Source organism: Pipistrellus hanaki (assembly GCF_964339955.1).
Source record: "Pipistrellus hanaki genome assembly, chromosome: 17".
NCBI classification, from domain to species: domain Eukaryota; kingdom Metazoa; phylum Chordata; class Mammalia; order Chiroptera; family Vespertilionidae; genus Pipistrellus; species Pipistrellus hanaki.
The window spans coordinates 46,813,542-46,840,508 of NC_140519.1; the positions used below are offsets into that span (position 1 = coordinate 46,813,542).

A 26,967-nucleotide genomic window follows, 5' to 3' on the forward strand; every position below is an offset into this window, starting at 1 on the left:
GCCCCTCGAATAAGGAGGATCCGTGAAAACGAATATCACCCAAACCCGCTAGGGTTTGACAACACACGAAGCTTCGCGAGGCTGCTCTGGGCGCTCCCCTCCCCACGTGCCGCCTCCCCCAGGCCCAGAGGCAATCGCTCGCGTGGGCGGGGCTCGGCCGAGCGGCGGGGGCGGGGCCTGGGCGTCGGCGGCGACGTGCTGACGTCAGCGCGTGCGGACGCCCAACGCGTCGTCCGGCGTGGAGCTGGGCCGGCCCAGGCAGCCGCGGCCGGCATCGCTGCGTGAGCTGCGGGTCGGCGTCCGTTGCCCCCGCCCTCCGGCCTCCGCCCCGGCCCGGCCCGGCCCCCGCGGCGCGGCGTCGGCGCGTCATGGTGCCAACGGCGTGACCTGCGCGGCCCCGCGGAGCCTGGGAGCGAGCGCCGCCAGCGAGCGCGGCTCGGGTCACCATGCCTACCCGTGAGTGGCCCGCCGGGGCCGGGCCGGGGCCGGGGCCGGGGCCGGACCGGGGCCGGACCGGGGTCGGACCGGGGTCGGCGGGGGCCGAAAGGCTGCGGCCTGCGGGGGGCGCCCTCCGCGGGGCCCGGGCAGCGGGGCGGGGCGGGGCGGGGCGGGGCTGGGAGAGCCAGGAAGTGCCCCTGCCACCTGCCCAGTTAGTTTCGCTTCGGTTTCGGCTTCCGGGGGCGGCGCGAGCCAGTTGCACAGATGGGGAAACTGAGGCCGGGCGTTAAGGACGCAGGGCTGCTAAGATAAGGTGATCAGACGTCTCGCTTTTGGCGGGACAGTTCCGCTTTTGAACAATGTTGTCCCGCGTCCCTTTAAAAAAAAAAAAAGTCCCGATTTTTGAAATCGGGACTTTTTTTTTTTTTTAAAAAGGGACGCGGGACAACATTGTTCAAAATCGGGACGTCTGGTCACCTTCTACCAAGAGGCAGGACGCGTGGTCACCTAGTCCTAGACCTCCGGACGTCCAAGGCTAAGCCCTGGCCCCAGCCCTCTCCACAGCCGAGTGGAACTGGGTGGACAAATGGGAGGGACCGCCGCCCCATCGCCTCCCCACTTCCTGGGGGTCCAGGCGCCGCCTGGTGCTGGGATGCTTCGCCCCAGGTGGTCCGGGCGGGGCCCAGGGTTCTGCCCCGTGGCACCCCAAGTCTTCGCCACACGTTGGGGTGGTTGATGTAGGTGTTCTTTGGGGGAACCTGTTAGGGTCAGGTGTCCCACATTGTGGCAGCGGGTCCACCTGATTGGATTCACCTGGCAGGTCATTAAAAACACTGTTGGGCCGAAACCGGTGTGGCTCAGTGGATAGAGCGTCGGCCTGCGGACTGAAGGGTCCCAGGTTTGATTCCGGTCAAGGGCATGTACCTTGGTTGCAGGCACAGCCCCGGTAGGGGGTGTGCAGGAGGCAGCTGGTCAATGTATCTCCTCGATGTTTCTAGCTCTCTATCCCTCTTCCTTCCTCTCTGTGAAAAATCAATAAAATATATTAAAAACAAACAAACAAACAAACAAAAAACAAAAAAACACCGTTGGTTGTAGGGGCTCCTCACCTGCCACTTGGAATAATGAGATTCCAGAGTTTGGGCCCCGGAATCGCAAAGTCTGAAAATCACCGAATGGCGGACGCATTTTGGACGGTACTACCCGTGACCCATTTGAAAACGACCCCGTGGCCCAGTGTGGTCTGGGATGGAGAGGAAGCAGGGTTAGAACTGGAGTCTTTTCGAGTAGGGCTCCTTGGAGTGAGAGTTCTGCTCTGCAGAACCTTCCAGATGCTTGTCGGCTCATGCTCCTTGGCATTTGTAACCCCCACCCGTCCTTATTTGGGTGGACATATGGGATACCGGGTTTCCACGCCGACTTCCGATGCGTGGTTTGTCTAGTGGTGGGTAAGGAGGAGTTATTGTTCCCTGACACGAGAAAGGTCTGTGTGATTCTGTGGCAAACCTTTAAATAATGTTGGTGTAAACTTTACATCAAAGGCTGCTGCAACTCCTCACAGGTGTGTGGGGAAGGTGGGTTTTGTTTTCGTAATACAGTGCTGTGTGGCCTTCACTCTTGTTCTTGGGTTTTATGTGTTTATTCCCCTGGATTGGAGGGTTATCGTCATCATTGTTGTCACTTTGTTATTTCTGAGTTCATGTCACTCAGTGTGAGAAAGGTCGAGTTCATGTCACTCAGTGTGAGAAAGGCCAGCTGTGCTGATCTTTCGCTTTCGGAGGAAGCAAAAGGAAGAGGGTGAACGCCTGTGCTCTGACAGAGGCTGCCGGTGGGATTCAGTGGTACACACTGTGAGAACCCTGTGAGATGAAGCACAGTGCTGCTAATTATGTCCTAAGGTTATGTAGCTTCATAGAGTGGATATGGAAAACACGCTTCTCTTATTTTTATTTTTTTAAATATATTTTATTGATTTTTTTACAGAGAGGAAGGGAGAGGGATAGAGAGTCAGAAACATCTATGAGAGAGAAACATGGATCAGCTGCCTCCTGCACACCCCCTACTGGGGATGTGCCCGCAACCAAGGTACATGCCCTTGACCGGAATCGAACCTGGGACCCTTCAGTCTGATGCTCTATTCACTGAGCCTAACCAGTTAGGGCAACATGTTTCTTTTAAAAGCATGCAGAATGACACACAGTTAAAACGCAGACTCCATGATCTGACTGGAAGACACGTAAAATGTTTATCATTGTTCTTATTAATATGTATTATGGTACAGTTTCTATAATTGCGCAAGAATGTGGTACCAAGTGCCGGTACCCCTATGAAGTCAATAGTGTTCATCTTTTTCTTTCTGTGGCCAGCACCTCCCAAATTTCTGGGGTAGTGCAGTGGACAGGAGTGTGGTAAGGAATTCCGTGTAGAATACATTTCCAGCATGTTAAGTGCGTAAGCAGAGGTAGTGAAATGATTACTTCTTTAGGGATGCCTTTAGGAAGAAAACGCTCTCCAAATAAGCTAACTTTTGCCAAAAGGAGTTAGGAGCCTCTTTTACAAACCTAACCAGCTCATCCTCAAGGGTTTCGTGAAATAAAGGCGATCTTTTATGTCGAGTGCAGGTGTTGGAGATGATTAGTATGGTCTCCCAGACTGTAATTCTGAAGGTGACATCTGCTCCATGTCAGAGGATTATTCTGCTCTCGCTCTTCGGTTACTTGTGTGGAATATGGATGCTCTCAGTGATGAGTAGAATCCAAAGGAGCACGGAATAATGCCCTTGAAGGCTGAGCACTTGCATATCTCATGAGTGTTCACAGGAGCGCGATTGCAGGTAGTTGGAGAGCTGTAGACCAGCGGTTGCCAACCGGTGGTCCGCGGACCACTGGGGTCCCTGAGGTCTGAAAGGTTGGCGACCGCTGCTCTAGACTCTCCTTCAGAAAGCACTCCCTGCGAGGATGTCTGACAGAAGCTGCTGTGCACAAGAGCATTAACAGTCACTGAGCACAGATTTCAAGACTGTTCCATGAGCCATTTTCTCAGACCTTAATTTGACACGTCATTTCTCTAAAACCTTTTATTTCATCCTCCCCGCTTCAGAGGATCATTAGGAAACATTTTGATCTTTAAGATTTTCAAAGCTTGACTCAGAATTTGAGTGGGAGAAAGGTTAAAGCTTATTAACTCATCCGTTTTATTTTTATTTTGCTTATCAGGGCACTGAGCCTCAGTAAGTTTCAGTAACCTGACTGAGGTCACAGGTGCAGGAGAAGCAGGACTTGAGCACAAATCTGGGCCCTGTAATTCATAACCACAAGGAGCACATATTACTGGTGTGGAACCTTCTGTGTGTGTTCATCGCCTCTCCCTCTCTCCACCCTTCCTACCCACTATCTGTGTGTGCTGCCAGAGTTATGTTTCGCACAGTGACCTTGGCTTAACACTACTGTGGTTACTGTCAGATTTCATCTCAATCTGCCCCCGCTTACGGGGACCATTTCTGATGATGTGGATGGTGGGAGATAAGTCTGGAGATGGAGATGGGAGCCAGAATTTGAAGGACTTTATATGCATGCAATGAATTTGACTAATGTTGGGTTTATGTTGTCACAATCACAGTTAAAGGATCTGTTTTTGTTCATCAGTTTATATTCATTACATTCCCAAATGAGTGAGAGCATGTGATATTTATCTTTCCCTGACTGGCTTATTTCGAGTAGCATAATGTTCTCCAGTTCCATCCATGCTGTTGCAAATGGTAAGAATTCCTCCTTTTTTACCGCAGCGTAGTATTCCTTGTGTAGATGTACCACAGTTTTTTAATCCACTCATCTGCTGATGGGCACTTAGGCTCTTTCCAAATCTGATCTATGATAAATTGTGCTGCTATGAACATAGGGGTGTATATATCCTTTCTGATGGGTGTTTCTTGTTTCTTGGGATACATTCCTAGGAGTAGGATCACTGGATTAATGGGAGTTCCATTTTTTGAGAAGAGGCCAAGGCAGGAGAGATGGCAGAAGGTTAAGTTGGCACAACCATTTTGGGTGTCACTTGGCAGTATTTTATCCAGTGCTCTGATGATGCTTCTACCCATCCCATTGCCCAGTCATTTCAATTTGGACTCTTATCTTTTAGAAATGATTAAAAACATAGACTACACCAGGTTTCTGCACTGAGTCGTCTAGCACTGTAATATTTATAAACTAGCAAAACCCCAGAAAATTCAGTATCCAATAATGGGGATGTGCTGCACATTGACAATAGACCATCCTTACAATAAAATATCATGTAACCATTAAAAATTATACTGTGAAGGTGCTGGGATAAGGAGTTATTTTAGTTCCTCTTCCGTAATTTGTGTTTTCCAGATTGTCTACAGTTAGCATTTATTCTACAACCAGGTGCTTAAGATTTTTTTACAACTTTAACATAATTTTTGCAAAATTTTTATAATCCTTTCAAAAAACCGAAGTGAAACATTAAACTCTTACCTTGATCTGGCTCTTCGTTTAGCCCATAGAAAAGAATTTTGGGACTGATCAAACAGTGTGGACTGATTGTGTGGCTTAGGACAGGAGCAGTGAACGTCCAGCCTGCGGGCCATAAAGGCCTGTAAAATCATTTAGTCTGACTCTGCCAAGGCATTCGGGGTGGGTTAATTACATGGTTGACCAAATGTAACAGGCTAATTTTTAAGTTATAATTTTGTATGGCCCATGAATGATGTTATAAATATCCAAATGGCCCTTGGCAGGAAAAAGGTTCCCCACCCCTGGCTTAGGAGAACAGTGCATTTGCTGTCTTGCCAGAAATTGCAAAATTCTTTGAATGACTTTAAGCAATGGTTGGTGAATTGTGTTGTTCCTGGATAGAAAGTAAAATAATGAGGCTTTTTTCTTATCATTGGTATTTTATTCTGAAAGGAGAAAGATTATTTCTGATTATTATTTTACTAGAGGCCCAGTGTATGATATTCATGCACTCTCTAACAGTTTGGAGCCCTTGGGGGATGTCCAACTAGTGGCTTAGGCCCACTCCCCGCCAGCGGTGAGCCTGGCTCAGGGCTTCTGGCTGAGTGGCGCTCCTCCTGTGGGAGTGCACTGACCACCAGGGGGCAGCTCCTGCGTTGAGCGTCTGCCCCCTCATGGTCAGTGCACATCATAGCAACTGGTCATTCTGCCGTTAGGTCAATTTGCATATTAGCCTTTTATTATGTAGGATGAAACCTAGAATAGTGGTCTGCAAACTCATTAGTCAACAGAGCCAAATTTTTTTTAAACTTAAACTTCTTCTATTGCCATTTCTTCAAAATAGACTCACCCAGGCTGTGGTATTTTGTGGAAGAGCCATACCCAAGGGGCCAAAGAGCCACATGTAGCTCTTGAGCCACAGTTTGCCGACCACGGCCTTAGAAGGTTGAAATAATCATTATTTTAGTGAGGAGTTCGTAGGGTTCTCTTTCTTTTTGTGGAGTGATTGTGTGCTGTGGAATGAACACAATTCTGAGGAAGCACCATCACAGAGTGAATGTTAATATTCCCTCCTATGATTAATATGTCAGACTTGTCAAAACTCTTATCATTCGTGCTTGCCAGCTTCATTCAGTTCTTGCAACGAGCCCACTCCCACTTCTGCTCTGAAACACACCGGCACTGCTGTTACGTTTCCTCTTTCCACGTAGGCTGTCTTATCCTCTCTTTTGCATATTTATTAACTGCTTGCTAGTTCTAAGTATTATTAGGTAGCAGCATTCTAATTTTTATTAAAGAAGGCATCACAATTCAGGTTTTTTTCATTGTACCCCTGAATTGCTGTATTTTAAAATAAGGCATTAAACCTTCTGCTCTGCAGTCTTTGACAGGACCTCTGCCCTCCTAAATGCCATTAGTTTTTGTTGTTGTTCTTAGTTGGTGAGTTATTCACTGTACCTTTTCCTTTCATTACCTGAACTGCAGCAGTTTTCCTGGATCGTGCTAACTGCTCTTCAGACCCCTGCTATTTAATTGGCTTTTTCATGTCTTGGCAATTTGCTGCAAAGTTCTCCATGCTGTGGTTGCAGTTAACTTTAAATGGTTTTAAGTGGGTCTCACTCCTTCTGGGCAGAGAAAATGAGATATGAAGTGTGCATGTTTGCCATTGTCAGTGACCTGGGGCCACACAGACTTTGCAGGAGGAACTGGGCCCGCTCAGTTCTGGCCTGGAAGCGGGAAGGAGTGGCTCATTGGTGACATCTGACTTCCGCTGACTTACGGACTTAGTTAGAAGTAAGTTTACTAGCTGTTGGAGCCATTAAATGAAAAGCATTGCTGCTCTCTTTGTTGCCATCTTGATAGGTTAAAGGCTGAACAACTTTAAAACTCTGTCCAGGGCTTCCAGGAACATTAGGGAGGGGTGAGCAGAGTTTTTGCAATTTTAGATTAAATTTTAATCTAAAATTTTAATCTACAATTGCACTGCTAACAATTTGAGAATTTGCTAACAGTGAAATACTTTCTAAAATCAATCCTTTAAAATTTTTAAGAATAAATACGTTTTTTTAAATTGCAGTAATAAAATGAAGGCTGCAACCGTGCGCAAAGTCCCAGGTCCGTTGTGTGTAATGCTGCGGAGAGTTGCTGTGTTTTTTCTTCCGTGAATTGGTAGTGTAAGTCTTGGCATTGAAATTGAGGAAAGTTTAGTAATACATTGAAATCTTAATGGTAGCATCACATTTTGGTTTATGATTCATTTAAGAACATTGACTAGAAAAGATTGGATTGCCTAACAAAAAACTCAATTACTAACTGACCATGGTGTGTGTGTGTGAGTGTGTGTGTGTGTGTGTGTGTTTTAAAAGAATACTTGAAAATTTCAAGATGTATTAGGCTTTTGACTTTGTGTTACCTACGTCTTGAGTTAGGAATGAATACAAAATGTTTCTGACCTTTAGTTAGAAGTTTGAGGAGACTGTATATCCAGCATTGAGCCTGGAAGGTTTAAATTAGTAATTTAATATTTTTAAATTAAAGCTTTTACTTAGCTTGGCTTACTCAGTAAGTGCTAGGTTATATTTGCTATCTTCAAACTTTGGATAGAGAAATAACTTAAAAATACACATTCTGTTCAGAAACATAGAGTGCTACCTATCTTTTTCTTTACTGTTTGAGCAGAAAACTTAATCTTCTCAACTCAAATGAGAGTCTTTAACATATGGCATAGAAACTGTGGGTGTTGTGGAATCTATAAGAAGGATCAATGCTGTTGGTATTTTAAATGTATTTGTTCTAAAAATAATTTTGGGAGTCGTAAACACCCCCACAAATTTAACACTTTTGTTACTCTCTGACTAATTAGAAAATAAATTTTTTTTTTAAATTTAAGTATTTGAGGAATTTTATAGGTGTTTTTAATTTTTCCTGAAATAACTCATACCCATCTTGTGAAATATTCAGGTGATTTTAAAATTTTATTTATTTTTAATTTTGAAATAATTATCGGTTAACAGGAAGTTACGAAAAAGAGTATCTAGGTAGTAATATCTTGTGTAACTGTAGTACAGTATCAGAGCAGAAAATTGACATCGGTACTGTCCACAGAGCTTACACAGATTTTATCAGTTTTATGTTGCTCACATACTTTAAAACACACACAGTTACATAAGGAAAAAATGTGGTTCCATTTGCAATTCTCAGTAGTGCTACTGACATCATTATAAATGACATTTAGTTAATATTTTATCTATTAAATAAGCAAGGGAGTCATATACTATTTCAGTTTTCAGTTCTGTCTCATCGAATCACTTACCTCTGGAGCCTGGGACACAGGAACGCTGTCCTCCCTCCAGGACGGCACCTGCCACATCTGAAGAGGACGGCACCAGGCCCGGGACATGGTCCTGGGAGTACCGGGAGCCACGTGCTCCGTCCTAACATTGGTGGGGCCAGGGTAGGAGCATGTCTCTGTCCTGGTTGCAGCTCTGGTTTCTGTGTCATCCACTGGCTGGTTTCTTCCTTGTTTTGTGAACTAAGCCAACATCAGATGAAATGAATAGAGAATTATATTTTCTTAGTTTGATATTTGCAGTAATTTTTTTCTTATGATCCCAGAAGGCTTTTTACATGTGATCTTTCAGAATATATTTCCTTGGCCAGATGATTCTACATTTTGTTGCTCTTGTCCTTGTGTTCTCCAAGTAATACTTACTTTTTTTCAGTTAAGTATGATGTACACAGTAAAGTCAAATTTAAGTCTGAGATCTATAAATTGATTTTGTAAGGAGGAGACTATCTAATACATACTGTTGTATTAAAAAATGTAAGAGTGGGGAAGAAATATGTGGACTACAGACCAGACACTAGGTGACGGAAGGAAGTGTTTCTCCTATAGACAGTAACTCAGAGTAGTTTCCAACAGTTGTGGTTAGCCAGGAATTACAATCCAGTGGGAAGGCCATCCTTTCAGACAGAACTGGAGCTTCTATTCCCTTTATTCGTTGTCATCCTCTTTTCCATAAAGGGTATAAAGAGGATGGGTATAAAGATCCAGCAGTGAAACTGAGAATGAATGGAGGGAGGGATAGAATTACATGTGGAAAGAATCGGGTAATAGAACACTTCTCTAATGGATTACAGTCCCTTTAAAAGGAACTCTTTCCTGAAGATAAGACTATTTTGTTCCTGTGTCTTTGACCCCCTATCTAATTAGTTACCAAACCCTTTCGATGCTAAATTTGTGCCACCTCCCATGTTCCTTCCTTTCTAAGCTCTGGGTCATTAGAAAATGCATCTTGGCTTTTTTACATGCCAACTTAGTGATGCTTGGTTGTTCCATCTGACCATAATTCTCTGTCCCCAGCTTCTCCTTATGTTCAGTCTACTCATTCTCCAGGGGCCTCCGGCCCGTGTCCTCCCTAAAACCTCTCCGCACTCGAGCTGCAGGTGCTTTCTCTCCTCCGAACTGTGGCCTTCCGCCTGGTGGTCCACTTGGCATTGGACATCTCTTCTCCTCCTCTCTGAACTGTGGCGCTTATGGCTTGTGGTCCATTTGATGTTGGACATCCCTTGTCTTCAAACATTGTCAAAATGTTATTGTAAAATCCAATTATTAAACTTTAGCCTTTTCAAATAGATAGTTCCTTTTAACCCCCCCATAGTCTTAACACAATGTCCTGTACACATGTGTTAAAGTCCAGGAATAACACCATACTACAGGCTTTATATATGTATATGGTATGTATACATAATTTATATCTTCAGTATTTGATACTTGAGAGGGCTGTGTGAGTGGGACTGTAATATGCTAAATCCTTTTAATTGTATGAAACGAATGTGTTATTCTGGTACTATATGAGTAATTTGACTTTTAATTTTTAATCTTGAAGGGAATATATGTGATGCAGACTCTTAAAGGGTTTTGGACACCACAAGCTAGAGTCTTGAAGTGATGCATTTTTAAAAATCTAATAGAAAAAAAAACCCAGCCCGTCTCTCTTCACCTCGATTATTGATTACTGCCAGGCCTAAAAATAAACCATTAATTGTTTAAACTGATTCATTTGACATTGTCATCTACACATCAGAGAAACCATATTGTTCTGGCATTTATTTAGTGGACAGTATACTTTTTGTCATTATTTTGATTCTTACAGCACAAATTAGAGCAGATGTTAAATTCATCTTGTCTATCGGTGAACTTTGGGTCTGCATTCATTTAGCAAAGCAACATTTTTTTAATTAAGTGTCTGGATATTTCAGACATGTACAACATGAATAAGATATGGGGTTTATGTTGGAGTATCTTATGTTCTAGTGGTAAAGTCAGACATGTATATAAATAAGTATAATAAGTTGTTACAAATGCTATAGTAGAACTATGCATAAAGGACTAAAATCCAGTAATCACAGCTATTCCTGTTTAAAAGTATGAAATTTAATGAGCCCTAAAAATGTCAATGAATTCCTAATACATTACAATTTAGAATTAATTAAGGTGACATAATTACTATGTAGAAGTATAGATACTATTATTTTATGCTCTTAAAGATCAACCTGATCCAAAGTCGTACAGTTGATTCCCATGCTGGGATCTAAGCATTCTTCAACTCCAGTGACAATGTTAGCAAGTTATTTTTAATTTCGAGGATAATTTTATACAAGTACCCAGTGCCATGGTGGTATTTAATAACAGGCATTAATAGATTAATAACAGTTTAATAGTGCAGACATTAATATTTCAGTTAAATTTAAATTATCACTGAATAATATAGTTATTCAAAGTATAAGTAGTTTATTTTAAAAAGGGTCTTTATTAATTACCCAAATCCCCAAACTTACAGAATTGCATAGGAAAGCAAATGTCATCACAGACTAGAAGTACATACTGATGGACCAGCCACTTAGGGTGACGCAGAATTCTTCCAGAACCTTTGGGTGCCCAGGTGCCTGATCCATACCAGGAGGATTTCCGCGCCATTCCTCGAATCCTCTGTGGCTGGCTATGTTAGGACAGGTTAGAAATTCTAAACCTTCCCATCAAGGGGAGGGTGTTGAGGCGAGGGCTAGGGGACATTGGTGAGCCCACATGGAAGTGGTATTAGGGGAGCTAGGAGGAAACTTGTCTTGGGGGGTTTAAAAAAGAAATGGTTAAAAAAATGAATTGGTTAACAGGAATATGCAAATTTTACTAAAAAAAATATTAACCCATTTTAAGTGAATTCTACATTCTAGGAAATTTTAATTTTAATTTAGAACTCATAACCCTGAGCAGCAGGTAGAAGGCTTTTTCTGTTTATTGAACAGCTTGCCCCATAAGCCTGCACTTTGGGGGGGATCATAATTTTTCTCTTTCCAACCCTGGCCCGGTTGCATTTTCTCCCAGCTTCCTTATTCCACTTGGCACTTGGTGATTCTCCTCCCGAGTGCACCGTTAGCCGGGCTCTGACGGCCACGTGCTCCGGAGTGCGGTGGCGCCTTCTGTCCGGCGGATTAGAGGTGAAGGGAGAATTCCTGTTGCTCGGACTTGCCAGTTGCTTCGGGCTTTCGGTGATGTGCGTAGCCCATTTTGTTCCTGGGAAAGGAGAGTATTGGGAAGAGGTCAGAAGTAGGAAGAGGGGGGTTAAAGGAATGCTTTAAGGAAAACAGGCTTAAGAACTTGTATTTTCTTACTTGAACTTTATGAAAATGTGCTTTTCTTCAACTAGCAGCACAAACACCTGAATGCGGTCCTGCTGACGCCGTTTGGCCCTGCTGGTGGAATCCGATAAAGATATTATCAAGTTCTCGATAGCTTTACCTTGATGTCAGTCACCAGCGGGGAAGTTCCATTACGCTGGTGCCTCTGCTAATCGATTCCAGTAAAGTGAGCCGGCGCCTCCTGCCTGCAGTGGGCAGAGGACGGACGGAGCAGGGAGATCGCGAGTCTCCGCCAGCATGAGAGACTACGTCCCGGTCCCCGCGGCCGACCTCGAGAAGCCCTACGAGCTGCCTCCCACCCGGGAGTCCCCCGCGCTCCTGTGCCTGCGTAGGTCCAGCGGTCCCTGTCGTTCTTCTTGTGATGCTTGTGTGTTCAGTATCCTCTTCTTTCAAGTAGCCGGTAGTTACTTCTTTTGTGATTATTGTCATAGTCCTTTAAACCTTATCTTCAGTACGGTCTCATTTTATAGAAACCCGAGTGAATTGGATATTTCAAACCCGGTTTTATATCTCTACCGTTGGAAGTTCTTCAGTCATGCTCAGTGGTCAGGGGGTGTTTTGTTTTGTGTGTGTGGAGTCTTGTGGAGAAACTTGATGTGATCTTTATTGTCTTGCACAGAAGTGCATTCCTCATCTGTTAGACACATTCCTGCGTGTGTGTGTTCATTGGTCGTGGTATGTGGAGTGCTCTGATGTCTAAGGAATTTAGAAGTTGTTCAGCACTTGCATGTAGTGGGCAGTGAGCCTCTGGAGGCATCAGAGATGTTGTTGGAATCTCAGCTCCTCTCCTTGCCAACTGTGTTGGGACCAGTGGTGCCCTGAGCCTCGCCCCTCATTTGCCGGAGGATAGTGACCAGCTCAGCGAGCGTGAGCAAAGCCAATGAAGAAGCTGGTATGTGCGCGGCCAGCCCTGCACCCATGTCCAGGGCGGCAGGTCCCGGGTGCGGAAGTTACGGAAGCTTTGTGAGTCCCCTGTGAGCTGGTTGGGAGCTTTAGGTGGTTGCTATACAGCAAAGGTTTGCCATTGTAGGAAATACTCTTTCAAGGATCTCAAACACCTGTTGTGCTTCTCTCACTGCACTGCCAGGAATAGCGAGCATTTTATTGACTGCTTACTGTACGTTACACCCTTCATAAGAACGTCACGTGTAATTGTATTTATTTCCCAGTAGAGGGGAAAAATGCATGGTTATACCTGTGTAACTATTGTGGAAGTGAAAGAGAAGGGAAAGTGACCTGCCCACCCCAGGTCTGTCTGTCTGTCTCAGGGCCCATGCCCGTTAACCCCATGCTGCCAATTTGGCATTGTGCCTTTTTATTCAGCCGCCTCCCTCAGTAGAGCTAAGATTTCTGAAAGTAGGAACTGGATAATGTGTGTATCCCAAGTTCAGACTTTTTGATGCCTCTTTAAGCTAAAAGCAATTTATAATATCAGAGAGTGTCGTAACTGACACTTCATAGCGTATTAAGAATCCTTAACTGCTGAGCATAATGGAACTTATCATCCTGATGGGAAATGGGAAGCCCCGAGGCTTGTTTTTAGCCCCTTTGCTATGACAGCGATCTGAATTTACTGTTTGGCCTCAGATCAGTGTTAGCAAAGTGTCTATTTTCTTACCAGACTGTCATCTCCTTTCAGTGTAGCAGTGCCTCGGCTAGGGCTTAGTGCCCTGTGATAAGCTTGGTTTTAAGTTATTTCAGTGCCTTAACATTTATCTGAAGTATATTTGTGTTATGTATAGTGAACACAGAAATCTGACTTTTGCTTATTTGGCTGTTATCCTTGATTTTCTTTGTAATAATCAGACCTGTGTTTTGATTTTGAACTCTAAAAAGAATGCAGGTGTTTTTGGTGTTAGTTAATATGAAAAAAAAAAAAAATCCCCTAATGCACTCTGGCATTTATTTTTCCTTCGATAAAAGTAAAAAGCATCCTACACAATGAGTAACATTTTATATTATTAGCCTAAGTACACTCTGCTAAGTTATTCACTGGTTGTTGTTTTTTTGTGTTTTTTTTGTTTGTTTTTTAATGGCAGTTTATAAACTCCTCAGGGACAAGGAGCTGTGTCTTTCATGCTTTCTTGTATCTTTGTCATCTAGCATGATACCACATAGTGGGTGCAAATGAAATATGTGGCAGTTGATTGATTTGTGGAGAGAGCCTGGGCTTGTAGAGTTAGACATTGGGTTCTCACCAGCCACTGCTGTTGAGCGAGTTACGTGATCAGTTCCGCTGAAATTACAATACCTCACTAGTTTGTGAGTATGTTAAATAACGTATGCATTATTTATGTGTATAAGTTTGTGCATGCATGTTTTAAGATTTCTGAAGATGCCATATGAATCTTAACTGTCCTGCTTTCACATTACTTTTCACGGCTTCACTCTGCTGCACATTGGACCTTGTCTGGCCCTGTGCTGGGCACTCGGCTGACGGGTATAACTGCATGCGGGAACGATGCAGACTTCGAGAGCAGAGGGAGATCTGGACAAGTCTCTTTCATAACGTTACTTGATAAGAGAGTAGCAGATGTCTGCTTAGATACGAGTTCTTTTAACTTGTTGCTCAAGTGTTCGTCATCCCATACTTTGGTTTTTAAATACATACAAATGCCCACTTATACAGCGATACATATATCCCAGTTTCATCAGTTATTAGAATAAATTTATAATGATTCAAGACCAATATTGCTATTAAGTCATTGGTTTGCAGAACAAGAAAACTGATCCTTCCCACTTACATAGTTCTTCCAGAGAGCAGATTGCCTTCCCCGGGGCCATGTAGGAGCTTGAGTTAAAGAATTGGAATGAGCCCAGGGCTTCTGGATCCAGACCCCTTGGCTCCTTCTAAGACACCAACAACTGAGACTTGTACAGCAGCCATGAGGGCTTTTAAAAATTCCTGGACTTACCTTTGAGCTTGTTTTCCCATCTATTGTAGTTCCTTATATGATCATTATGTAGATACAATATTCACTACTTTCACCAGCTGCTCTAGGAGTGAACTGTCATTTTAAGACCACTGTGGCCAGAGCTGAGTGAATTGGTCAGCAGGGGGGTTGGGGGGAGGTCTTAGAGTGTAAGGAATGTGAAGAGTAATATGAGATGAGATCTGAGAAGAGGTAGAGGAGGTACAAATTATGTAATTGCTTTATAGGATGAAGTTGGCAGGTGTTGTGTGTATATGTGTGTTCATTTACACACATGCTCCTAAACAATTTGGTCTGGAACTTTGGAATAACTCATTAGTATATTCATCTTGACCTGGTGTCTTTGGAGAGGGGAGAAGAATTTAATTTTTTCATTTCTTAATCAGTAATTGAATTTGCATACCTTATTTTTTGTTTGTGGCATTTTGAACTTTCCCCTTTATTTTAAATAACCCATTAAAATGCAGAAGCTTAGTTTCTGAGTCCATTTACAATATCAATAACCCGGTACTCTGTGCTTTTATTCTCTTTTGAACAGGAGTGTGTTGCTGCTGTTCTGCTTTGCGTCCTCGCTACAAACGCCTGGTGGACAACATATTCCCTGAAGACCCAAAGGTAATTTGATCGACATCTACTGTCCTTCTCTTTGCTGCCATCCTTACCCTGCTGACCTTCCTAAGGGGTCCCTAATTTCATTTTTCTACTTTTACTCCTGAATCTCACCATGTACACTACTATTTTATACTTCTCCTTTTTCTTTAAAATGCCTGCTTGTCGAATTTTAAGATCCTTCTCATAGATTAGGCATGACTTTGGAATGGTGGATAGGTGATATTCTTTGTCTCCATAGCTCCTGAATTTAAGTAATACTCATCAAAATGTTAAAACTGGTGCCAGGTTATTTGTATGAAATGCTAGGACTATATCTGGGAACACAGACATGGCTCTGCTCTCCCCACACTCCTAGACAAGTAAATTAGCAGTTACAGTATGGCATGAAAGCGACAGGAAGCACAGGGGGTGCTGCTGGAGTGGGTTGGAATGGCCTCTGATTTGGGTTTGGGAAAAGAAAGGCTGAAGGAAATGAAGCAAGAATAAATGAAGCAAAGACCCAAAGAATCAGTAGGGTTGGCCACACAGTTTTGAGAAGAGAGTTGAGATGTAAAGTAAGAACCCTCTGGGCGAGTTTGTCCTCCTTGTACTGAAATTCTTGTAAATTTTTTATAAAAGTCACTTTACTGTGGAAGATTACTGGTTTTAAGCAACTGGGTTTAGTTAAATTTTCCAAGACTTTTTTAGTCTTGTGTTAATGGACATGAATAAAAATTGTTAACATGTGTCTGATTTCCAGAATTTGTTTTATTTTAAAATGTAGCCAACTATAGAAACCTTTTGGCTAACTTGACATTAATTTACATATCTCAAGCTATATCTCATTTTTAGTCAAATCTAATTTAAACATTCAGCTATTGAGAGGAGGCTAATCAGTTAATGTCAGTGGCAGCCAGATACTCTGCATAATATGTGGCATATAAAACCCTCAGATGTGGTTCCTGCCTGTAAGGAGCTTTCTATCCATTGATTTAGAGCAAAACAGACTAAACAGTAAGTCCCGGTGCATTATTCAGAAAGTGGAGAAGTTATGTGAAGCAGGTGGTATTTTTCCCTATAAAGCAGGGGAGGCATCACTGGGTTGGCAATCTCTGGGAAGCTTTCTCAGAGAAATGAGACTTTGGAGCTCTGCAGGATGTACACCATCTGGAGAAGTCGAGGTTAGTCTCTTTGTTGCAAGTGATGGGCCCTGTGAGAGAAAAGGCATGGGAAAACAAGAGAGAGGTACATTTGGTATTAAAAGCCTTCGAGTTGTAGAGTGTTGGGTGGTAATTATGTTTTGCACAGTTTCTGATTGGAAATTCCAGTAATGTTATTCAATGGGCTGAATATTCAGATCATTTCTCTCAGTCGTCTGAGACAAATGGTTACTAAAGATGAGGTGGAGGCCAGATACAGAGGAATGGGATTGACAGGCAGGCTGTCTGCTTTATGCACTTTCACGTGTGGGTGGGGAGGGAGCTTTGAAAACTTGACCATGAGAATGATGACAGGTAACTTAGAGAGTGATTACAGAAATAATATTTACCAAGTATTTAGATAATGTTTATCTAATTAGCAATTTGTAGAGGAAAATTAAAAAAGATTTACATGAACCTTGCCTGCATAGGTAACCTGGATAATTGGAGTAACTACGTTCCCATATTATTCCACCTTTCTTAATTTTTACTTATTAAACAAAACAAATCTTCTCTATCCAAAATGGATCAGATAGTAGGTGCCCAGGCACAGAGGGCTTCAGTCACAGTGTCCCTGCCTTTAGAGAGCTCTGTAGTGAGGGGACAGATAACCAACCCATTTTTTAAAATTAGTAGCAATATGATCAGGGCCTCATTGTGAAGTAGAAGTTATAAATAGTACTGATTTCATAAGGATCTCATGGGGATTAAGTGAATTAACACAGTTCTTTGCTCACGTTGATTCCTGGTGTCCATCACAAGTTAGCACCTGATTAGCATTTGTTTAAGATTGAAAAACTGATGTGACGAAGCATGATAGTAGAGATGAGTGTAAGGGTAAGTGCCATGAGCTACAAGAACATGTGGGAGGAACATACATGTTGATTCTTGGCGAGGAAAGCAGGGCAGTGGTCTCCGGAGAGGGAAGGTCATGAAGCATCTTTTTGCAAATGATGGGAATAGCCTGTATCTTGTTTGTTCCTGGGGGTTCTGAGGATGTATATAGCTGCCATATTTCAAATTGTATATACACGGGTGCAGTTTATTGTATATAAACTATTCCTCATTAAAATTGGTAAGGGGTAAAAAAAAAAAAGTGGATGAGATGCAGCCATGTTAAATGATGATGTGTTAGAGTAATTCATTGCTTATGAAGGTATATTTCAGTGCTTTGTCTAAATGGGGCATTTCTTTAACTTTTTAAAATTCTGTGTATCTCGAATGGTGAATATTAGCATTAAGAAAGCTATGTCCAGAAAGGTTCAGCATAAATATGGTTTAGTCACCAATCCAGAAAGGGGAAATATGCAGCAAGCAATACTTAGAAATAAAAAAAAATAAGCATGAAAACATAGTTAACCTGTTTAACTTGTTACATTTTCAGGATGGCCTTGTTAAAGCTGATATGGAAAAACTGACATTTTATGCAGTGTCTGCTCCAGAGAAACTGGATCGAATTGGTTCTTACCTGGCAGAAAGGCTGAGCAGGGATGTTGTCAGACATCGTTCTGGGTAAGGAAAGTCATCGCTGCTAACACTGTATCTTGGAAAATTCTCCGCAGGTTAATTAAATTCATCCTTTAATTATTTTGCCATCTAGTCAGGCAAAAGTGATGGGTAGAGGATAAGACACTGTACTACCACACTAGGAAATGTGTCATGCCATATAGACGCTGCAGCTTTTCTTTCTTTCCTGGTGCGCAGATTTTAAGAATAGACCCATGTTAGTTAACGGAGTTGCCTTTAGCTGAAGCATCATTAATTTCTGAGACTTCTTAATGGTAATAGTAGAAATTGACTCCCTTTCTCTGTTAGTCTGACACAGTAATTTAAAAACCAATGTCTAAATTGAAAACAAAGAGAACGATGCTGTTAACTGATTTGTGGAACACAGTCAGTTTTACCTGTGGGAAGAGTAATGAGAGAACTGTGGTGGGCTTGGACACTAAGGTTCAGAAGCTGTAAGCATGCTGATTTGAAATGGTGCGTGGTGTACAACTATAATACCTATAAGTAAGTTCTACCTGATCCATTCTCTGGGCGTGAACAGTTATAACCTGGATAATTGGAGTGACTACGTTCCCATATTATTCTGTGATCCTGGTTTTTAGGGTACTCTGTTCCCAAGTGATTATTGCATTTCTCCCAATTGTTACCACGTAGAACATTTTTTGGGTGTCTTGATACAAATGGTATTATAGTTGATTGTTGAAGCAAAGCTTACTAAAGTCTGAATTTGAATTTGAATTTTTAGTTCAAGCTTTAAAATTCAGTGAATTGTAAGGTAACATTTATGGGACATTTCTTTATCTGTTGTTGCTGGTAATGTTTTATATATTCACATTTACAAATATAGATTATGTTAGAAATCTAGGCACATTGCTTATGATATTTATGGTTACAAAGAAATATGGCTAAAAATCTGGAAAACAAAATGTCCTGTTTGCAGAGACAAATGTACGCAAAGGTCAGTTAAAGAAGCTGAGGCAGAGCTCTGGCAGGAGGAGAAATGCAGGAGTGCCGGCTGGCGCTCCTGTCTCAGCATGAGGGCTGTTTCATAACCTAAGCCATCACTGCTGTGAGCAGGAGACTTCACCCAGAAACTACTGCATTCGCCCTGCTGTGTTTTGTCATTTGAATCAACTTATTTTAATTTTTCCAGTGACAAGCACTTAGATTTAAGACAGCTAGAAGGCTTTGACAGTGTTTCTCTCTGATGCGTAGGTACGTCTTAATCGCTATGGAGGCATTGGACCAACTTCTCATGGCTTGCCATTCTCAAAGCATCAAGCCATTTGTAGAAAGCTTTCTTCATATGGTAGCAAAGCTGCTGGAATCAGGGGAACCAAAGCTTCAAGTTCTTGGAACAAACTCTGTGAGTAAAACTATTCGCTTAACGGATTTTAAGTTTAATTAGCATTTTCAGAGTTAATCTCTGAGAACATCTTCAGCTGGGACAGGCACACGCTGTGGTCGGGCCTTTGGCACCTGTACCGATGGAGGCGATGCGGTCCCTTTGTCGCCGGCTTTGCTGGTGCTCCTTGCGAAATCTGGCTCCTGGGAAATGCAGGCGAGCGTCAGAGCAAGACCTTTCCTTCTAGACGTGCAGGGTGGGAACCTTTTCTCCGCCCACGGCCATTGGGATGTTTATAACGTCATCCGAGGGCCATACAGAATTATGAGCTTAAAAAGTAGCCTGCTGCCAAAGCCGGTTTGGCTCAGTGGATAGAGCGTCGGCCTGCGGACTGAAGGGTCCTGGGTTTGATTCCGATCAGGGGCATGTACCTTGGTTGCGGGCACATTCCCAGTGGGGAGGAGGGCGTGCAGGAGGCAGCTGGTCGATGATTCTCTCTCATCGATGTTTCTAACTCTCTATCCCTCTCTCTTCCTCTCTGTAAAAAATCAATAAAATATATTAAATAAATAAATAAATACATAAATAAATAAAAATAAAAAGAAGCCTGCTGCATTGGGTCAGACATTTCACTAACTCACCCCTGATGCCTTGGCAGGGCCAGGCCACATGATTTTGTGGGCCTTATGTAGCCCAGGGGCCGGACCTTCCCCACCCCTGTTCTAGAGAGGCAGCTCATTCACTCAACAGGAGCTGGATTAGCCAGTTTTATTAATATATATAATGCTGCAGCCTTGATTTTCTAACGTACTTTGTTCAAAATTCTTTTTGTATCTGTATGTGGTATTTATGATAATTGCTTCTTAATTGGACATTGTTTGTTAATGTGACAAGTAATGAATGAAAGTAAATGTGTTTGGTTCACTTTCAAAAGGTGGTAACATGTTTATATTTATTTTCTTTAGTTTGTCAAATTTGCAAATATCGAAGAAGACACGCCATCCTATCACAGACGTTATGACTTCTTTGTATCTCGCTTCAGTGCCATGTGTCATTCCTGCCATAGTGATCCAGATGTACGAACGGAGTATGTATTGGTTAACTTTATAATTTAAAGGCATAGCGCGATTTATTAATGAGTACCGTGCTTATATATTACATAAGGATTACTAAAGGAAACGTGAAAATGCATGCTTTGTTCCTGAAGTACAACTTCCTATTGCTGTTAGAAGAACTGACTGAAGTAGCAAAATTGAGCATGGTTTCTTAACTCTTCGAAAATAAAGTTCAGTCTTTACTGTAACTCAGAGTGCGCCCCCCCCCCCCCCCCCCCCCACCTGTGTCAGAGCCTGTCATCCTAGCTTTCTTCCTCCCATACTCTAGCCAGCCGCTTCTGGAACACACCAGCACACTGTTCCCAGAGCCTCTGACTGAGTGGTCTCTGTAGGATACTTCCCGGGCACCCTTCTTACCTTAGTTCACATTTCTGCAAATGTCGCCTCATCATGAGAGTCCTGTCCTGGCCACCTTTCTTTGTCAAATATTAACCCTCCCGTCCCATCTCAGTTACTCTGTCTTCTGCTCTCTGTGGACTCTGAACTCCAGGAGGGCAGCAGCCTTATTTTGAGAGCTGCTGTCTCACTGACACTTGGAATTGTACTGGGCACATAGTAGGCTGTCAGTAAGTGCCTTTTGAATGAATGCATAGAGTGAATGGTATATTACTAGTCACTGTCAATCTCAGGTTCTTATAACTAATTGGAGCATTTTTAAACATTTTTTCTAAATACAACCTAATAATAATCTGGAATCAAATACTTATCTGCAAACACAGTCTACATATAGGCTGAAAGTTAAGAATTAAAAATAAAAATTACCCTGGTAAATAAAGGAATTTGAGCTTTTCCATAATACACTAGAAAGAAAAACTAACCTGAATTCATAGTTATGTCGGGCCAGTTTAGCAAGATTTAGCATGCTTTATAATTTTTACTGTTCCTTTTAAAATAAATAAGGAAATGTGCAAAAAAAACACTAACTAGCTTTTAGTGTATAACCTACAGTGTTGGTTTACACAAGCAAAAGCAAGTGTAAAAGTTAACTTGGGAGAAAGAAAGCTGAGAGATTTCAATAGATTTGTTTCTGTCTGGGATGCTGTTATATAATTTTTCCTCAAGGCCATTTAGACTTTATTATGAGGGTAAAGCCTTAGAAATGTAAAGGTAACTATCTTATAATAATTAATTTCCTATGTCTCCCAGTCTCCACTAAAATATCTCTTTTTATCCCTAAAGGACATTAAAAATGTTTTATAAAATTGTTCTCTGTTTTCAGGGGCTGACATTAAAAAGTTAATGGGGCAAAAAGTATAAAAATTAGCTAAAGAAAATGGCAGTTTTTTAAAGATTATAACAATTTTACTTTCTTTTAAAATACAGAAATTATTCAGAACGTATAGTGTTGTGTTCGTTTTTTTTTTCAGTTTAGTATTATAAGGATTAATAAACTGCACATAGACATTTCTTAAATTTTGATTAAGATGAGTTTCACAAATAAACCAGTGTAGGTGAAAAGTGTTGATGAGATCCATAAAATTAATGAAGGGATGCGTTTTAGAAATTCCAAATTTTATTACATTATCTTATTTTTAAGTATGTGGCGCCCCCTACTGAAAGATCTTTTCTTGAACATTTTCATGTAACAGTTTTCATTAATGTTTACAAAAAGAAGTTTGACATTTTCTATACACAAATGAGAGAGCCTTGTAGTACTTTTTTCTGATTGTAGGTTTTTCTAGTATTTTGTGGTAATTGAAATTCCAAATGACAACATTTCATTTGCAGTGCCTGTAAAACAAGTGAGTAAACTAAAATGCTTTACCATACTTCCCGGGCTAGATTTTTTCCTGCCCTGCCTAAGTCAAAGCTCTTTTGTTTTCTTCAGGGATATTTGTATTCCTCTTTAGGTTTTAGCTGAGAAACTTATTATCAATCCCTTTAATTTTAGCAAACCCTATCAGATAGAACTCGGCCTGTGCAGTAGGAAATGGGGAATGGGTCTGATAACTGTTAAGATTTTCTTAAAATATTTGTCTTGCAGGAGCAGTTCCCACACGTAAAGTCAGGTATCACAGTCTTAAACTCTAAATTCCTGAGCAACCTCAGCTGTGGTAGAAATAATCATTATCATCATCATCATCATCATCATCACAGTGCTTACCTAACACTTACTGGGTGCTTACTCTGGGCAATTTGATTAACCCTTTATTGACTAAGCACTTTACATGAATTAATTCATTTAAACCTTAATTCATTCAAACATTTCTATGCTTTCGGTAAGACAGTTGGTCTAGTTTACTGATAAGGAAATTATAAAATTTCTTTGAAGTCATGACTAGAATATATTGGTTAGACCAGATACTAGTCCTGAATGGATGCCAGCTGTGCAGCTGTGGTAGCTATAGGTAGTCCCACCTCCTCCAGACAGGGGCAGCTCGCTCTGCTGTACTCTTTTAGGCTCCTGTGTCACGAGGCACCAGCCACCATTCTTGTGTCATCTTGTTTGCTCCACCCTGTCATCACCCAGGGAGTAGCAGCAGGTGCATAAAGCAGCCACCTTGTAGTAACGTCAGGCCTGCCCACTGTGATAGCCGTAGAGTCTCCCTTTATGCTTAGGGAGCAGCACGAATAGACACAACTTGAAAACAGGCAAACTTGGTCTCCCGTCTCCCAGTTCACTTTCTCACCTGCTCAGTGTTGTATCACTGCAGCTCCCGTTCTCCATCTGCTCCCCGGGAGGCCTGTGTCATTTCCCCAGGGGTACCACCCTCTTCCCCGTAGCCGCCATTCTCTAACCCTACTTGTAGGTGTTGGAAGACAGTGCTGGATGACTTGAATAAACCTTCAGTGGTGAATGTTTTTGGTTGTAGTGAAAAAGAAAGGCACCAGATTTGGCCAGAGGAAACATGCTTTAGGGCCAATAGGCTACCATGCTATATTCTGGTCACTTTTTATTCTAGAAGAACCTGTAGATCTTTTTATATAAGGAAGAGTGAGGAAGAGCTTGAGGAAGTTGGGGCTGTGGATCTGGATTGAAGGGTGGGCTGCATTGTCTCCCTGAGGGATAAATATTAAGTCACAGAAGCACACGATAATGTAAATGTCAATGCACACGGATATATAGGGACACACACACACACACACACACACACACACACACACACACACATATATATATATATATATATATATATATATATATATATATATATATATGGCTGAGGTTATCTGCACCCCCTGTGGTAGTTCTTATTCGTCAGACCTTTAAAGGAACCAGCTTGGTCTTGCAGTCCTCCATCTAGAAGGGCTCCGGGCGGGAAGGGCCTCGGGCGGCAGCAGGGAGAGAAGTCTGAAAGAGTGAAATCGTGTTTTGCACAGCTTCCGAGCCGTCTAGGCGAGAAATGGAGAGAATCTAGCTCATTGCTTCAATTATCATCATCCTCTTAGGAAAACTAATGCTTTTGATTGGATTCTCTTATTGAAATTATATGTAGACCATGACGGTCCTTCTAGACTTTAAACGCTGACTTTTAAAGGATAGCACTGAAAGGAAGCCTCTTTCGGAGCTCCTCATCTCTTTGTCCATCTTAGATTGCTGAGATTTTAACTTCTTAGACTTGTGTTGTTTTCATTTTATTGACTTGAGATAACAATATTTATTTGGGACTCATTCTCTTAGCTAAACAAGCAGACTTGTTTATAACTTTTTTTCATGATTCCATTTTCTCTTTTATAGAATTCGAATTGCTGGAATCAGGGGTATTCAAGGTGTGGTTCGCAAAACAGTTAATGATGAACTTCGGGCTACCATTTGGGAACCCCAGCACATGGATAAAATTGTTCCATCCTTGCTGTTCAACATGCAGAAGATAGAGGAGGTGGACAGGTACTGAATAAGGGCACCAGGGTTGGGCTGCGTTGCCTTTGTGTAAGATGTGTGCTTGTTCACGAGGCTAAGAAAGTTTTGTCTTGAGCATCATGTAAAGGTGGTCTGTAAACTTGAGTTTACCGGTAAATATGTGCCCTTTCTGAAAGATTGTTCGTCTTTTGTGATCACACTAGGCTTAGTAAACCACAGATTTGCACTCATACACTTCAAGTTTTATTTGCTTTAGAATAATTTTATACTTTATTTGTAATTTATTATTGATCATCCAAATAGTTATTTGAATTAGTATTACTTAAAGTTACAAGTCTAAGAAATAGAAATTATAGCTAAACTTTTGTTATTCTTTAGAGATCCAGCATTCTTTTCATGAAGTTAGAAATAACCAAAACAATAATGATAACAATAGTAGCAGCTATTTACTTTATAATTTTCTCAATAAAAAGGTTAAACTGCCAAGACCGGTTTGGCTCAGTGGATAGAGCATCGGCCTGCGGACTGGAAGGTCCCAGGTTCGATTCCGGTCAGGGCATGTACCTTGGTTGCAGGCACATCCCCAGTGTGGGGTGTGCAGGAGGTAGCTGATCGATGTTTCTCTCTCATCTATGTTTCTGACTCTCTCTCCCTCTCTCTTCCTCTCTGTAAAAAATCAATAAAATATAATAAATAAATAAATAAATAAATAAATAGGTTAAACTGTGTTTATTCCTTGCTCATTCTTTAAGATATTTGGGGAGAAAAGGAAAGTGCCATTTTGCCGTTTCTGAGAGGTAAAATCTGCTCTAACTTTGGCACCAGTGTTAGGAGTCTCACATTTGTGTTTATTATTCCTCTTTCCTTGCAGTCGCATAGGCCCTCCTTCCTCTCCCTCCGCAGCTGACAAAGAGGAGAATCCTGCCGTGCTGGCTGAGAACTGTCTCAGAGAGCTGCTGGGCCGAGCGACGTTTGGGAACATGAATAATGCTGTGAGGCCGGTTTTTGCGTAAGTGGTTGGTCTTTTCCTGGTTGTGACTGTGCCGTTTCTGTGTTAACTCACTCACAGACAGTGCCATTTCTTGTATGAGGGAGTTACTAATGGAACAGAGCATTGTGGGAAGAGTGCAGGGTTGAGTCACATACCACACATTTGAGTTGGTCCAACCGCTTCCCCAGCTTTCTTCCCCTAAAAGTGAAGCGCAGCCACATGCTTGATGCCAGGTGCATCACTTATCCTAAGTTTCTGCCCACAGACCTTGAAATGCATGCCCACGTAAACTATTAAACCAACGGCGGCCATGCAGCAGGTGTCCGTTTTACTAACCTCTGAGGTCGAGGCCTCCTGTTGGCTGGCTTGTTGCCTGGCCTGCTTTCTGCAGTGGCCGGGCTGCCCTGGGCACATCCTGTGCTCTGAGTAAATGTCTTGTTAGCAGTGACTGAGTCAGAGCAGGAGCAGTAGCTCTGATTGGTGCTTGTGTTCTCCCTCTGGCAAAACAGGTTTGTGAGCTGTGAGGCTCTCCGCGCACACACCATCTTTCCAGCCTTGTCAAGGCGTTGGCTTCACAGTCTTCAGATGACAGAGCTACACTAATATTCCGTGTAATTGCTGCACGTTTTTGCAAGACTTTCTTTTGTTAATCACTTGCCTTGTTCTTTTCCCTTCCTGATTATAAGAATGTGTTTATAGAATATATAAAGCAGTCTGAATATAACATCTAGAAGTCTTTGTTTGGGGGAAATACTTAGGTTCAAAGTTGAACTTAAGTTATAAAAATATGTAAACCACAAAATTTTATTAAAAATCAGAGAATCATTAGATTTTCAAAAGGATTTGTGATTTTTACCACCTAAACCCCCCCCCCCGCAAAAAAAAAAAAAAATTACAATTTAAGGACTCTGAGTCTATAAAAAATATACTAAGAAATAATCAAAATGATGTCAATTATAACTAAAGGCAGATTTACTTTTTAATGACCAGACATGCTGATTTAAGAATTCAAGTTTTTATCTTAATATTTTTATTAAGTTTTTTTTTTTTTTTTTTTTTTTACCAAAAAGTACAGTGTAAAGCACATGTGTCAAACACAAGGCCCGCGGGCCAAATCCAGCCCGCCAGGCCTTGCAATGTGGCCCGCACCGCGCTGTCATCACTGCACTCCGCTGTCAGTTTATGACTGTTCAGTAAACCATTCGGCCCGCGATTTAGGCTGGATTTTAGATTTTGGCCCCTTCTCTGATTGAGTTCGACACCCCTAGTGTAAAGCCTTAAAAATCTAAAGAGCTAGCCTGGAAGGTAGAAATTACCCAACTATACTGCACTTAAATAACATGGAAGTGGCCAAAACCAGTTTGGCTCAGTGGTAGAGCGTCGGTCTGCGGACTGAAAGGTCCCGGGTTCGATTCCGGTCAAGGGCATGTACGTTGGCTGCGGGCACATCCCCGGTGGGGGATGTGCAAGAGGCGGCTGGTCGATGTTTCTCTCTCATCGACATTTCTGGCTCTCTATCTCTCTCCCTTCCTCTCTGTGAAAAATCAATAAAATATTTTTTAAAAAAAGTAACATGGAAGTGGGCTATATTCCATGTAGAGTTTGATGGACTTAAAACCCAATTCTGTGATGGTTAATTAATTAATGTTAATGAAATAGTTAATTATGTATTAGCTGTTTAGATAATTAAATATTAAACATCCTCTGCAAGTAAGGTATCAGGTATTTTGGGGAATATATGCCTGAATAAAACTGTCCTGGTCCTTAACAAACTTGATGGCTAATGGACATGCACTTATAATGAAATACAATATATAAGTTATGAGAAAAGGCCAAAAAGTGCTATAGCAGGTTAAAGCACAGAATTCAAGTT

At 41.9% G+C, this 26,967-nt stretch overlaps 1 protein-coding gene across 1 annotated transcript in view; it reads left to right on the forward strand.

Moving 5' to 3' along the window:
* The first annotated feature begins 205 nt into the window (after positions 1-205).
* EFR3A (EFR3 homolog A) overlaps positions 206-26,967 on the forward strand; it is a 53,951-nt gene continuing 27,189 nt past the window's right edge. The window contains exons 1-7 of the mRNA XM_084864704.1: positions 206-456; positions 15,081-15,157; positions 17,717-17,844; positions 19,057-19,207; positions 20,152-20,273; positions 23,981-24,130; positions 24,975-25,112. Of these exons, the coding sequence (XP_084720830.1) occupies positions 447-456; positions 15,081-15,157; positions 17,717-17,844; positions 19,057-19,207; positions 20,152-20,273; positions 23,981-24,130; positions 24,975-25,112 (776 nt within the window). The 5' untranslated portion in view covers positions 206-446. The remainder of the gene's footprint in view (positions 457-15,080; positions 15,158-17,716; positions 17,845-19,056; positions 19,208-20,151; positions 20,274-23,980; positions 24,131-24,974; positions 25,113-26,967) is intronic.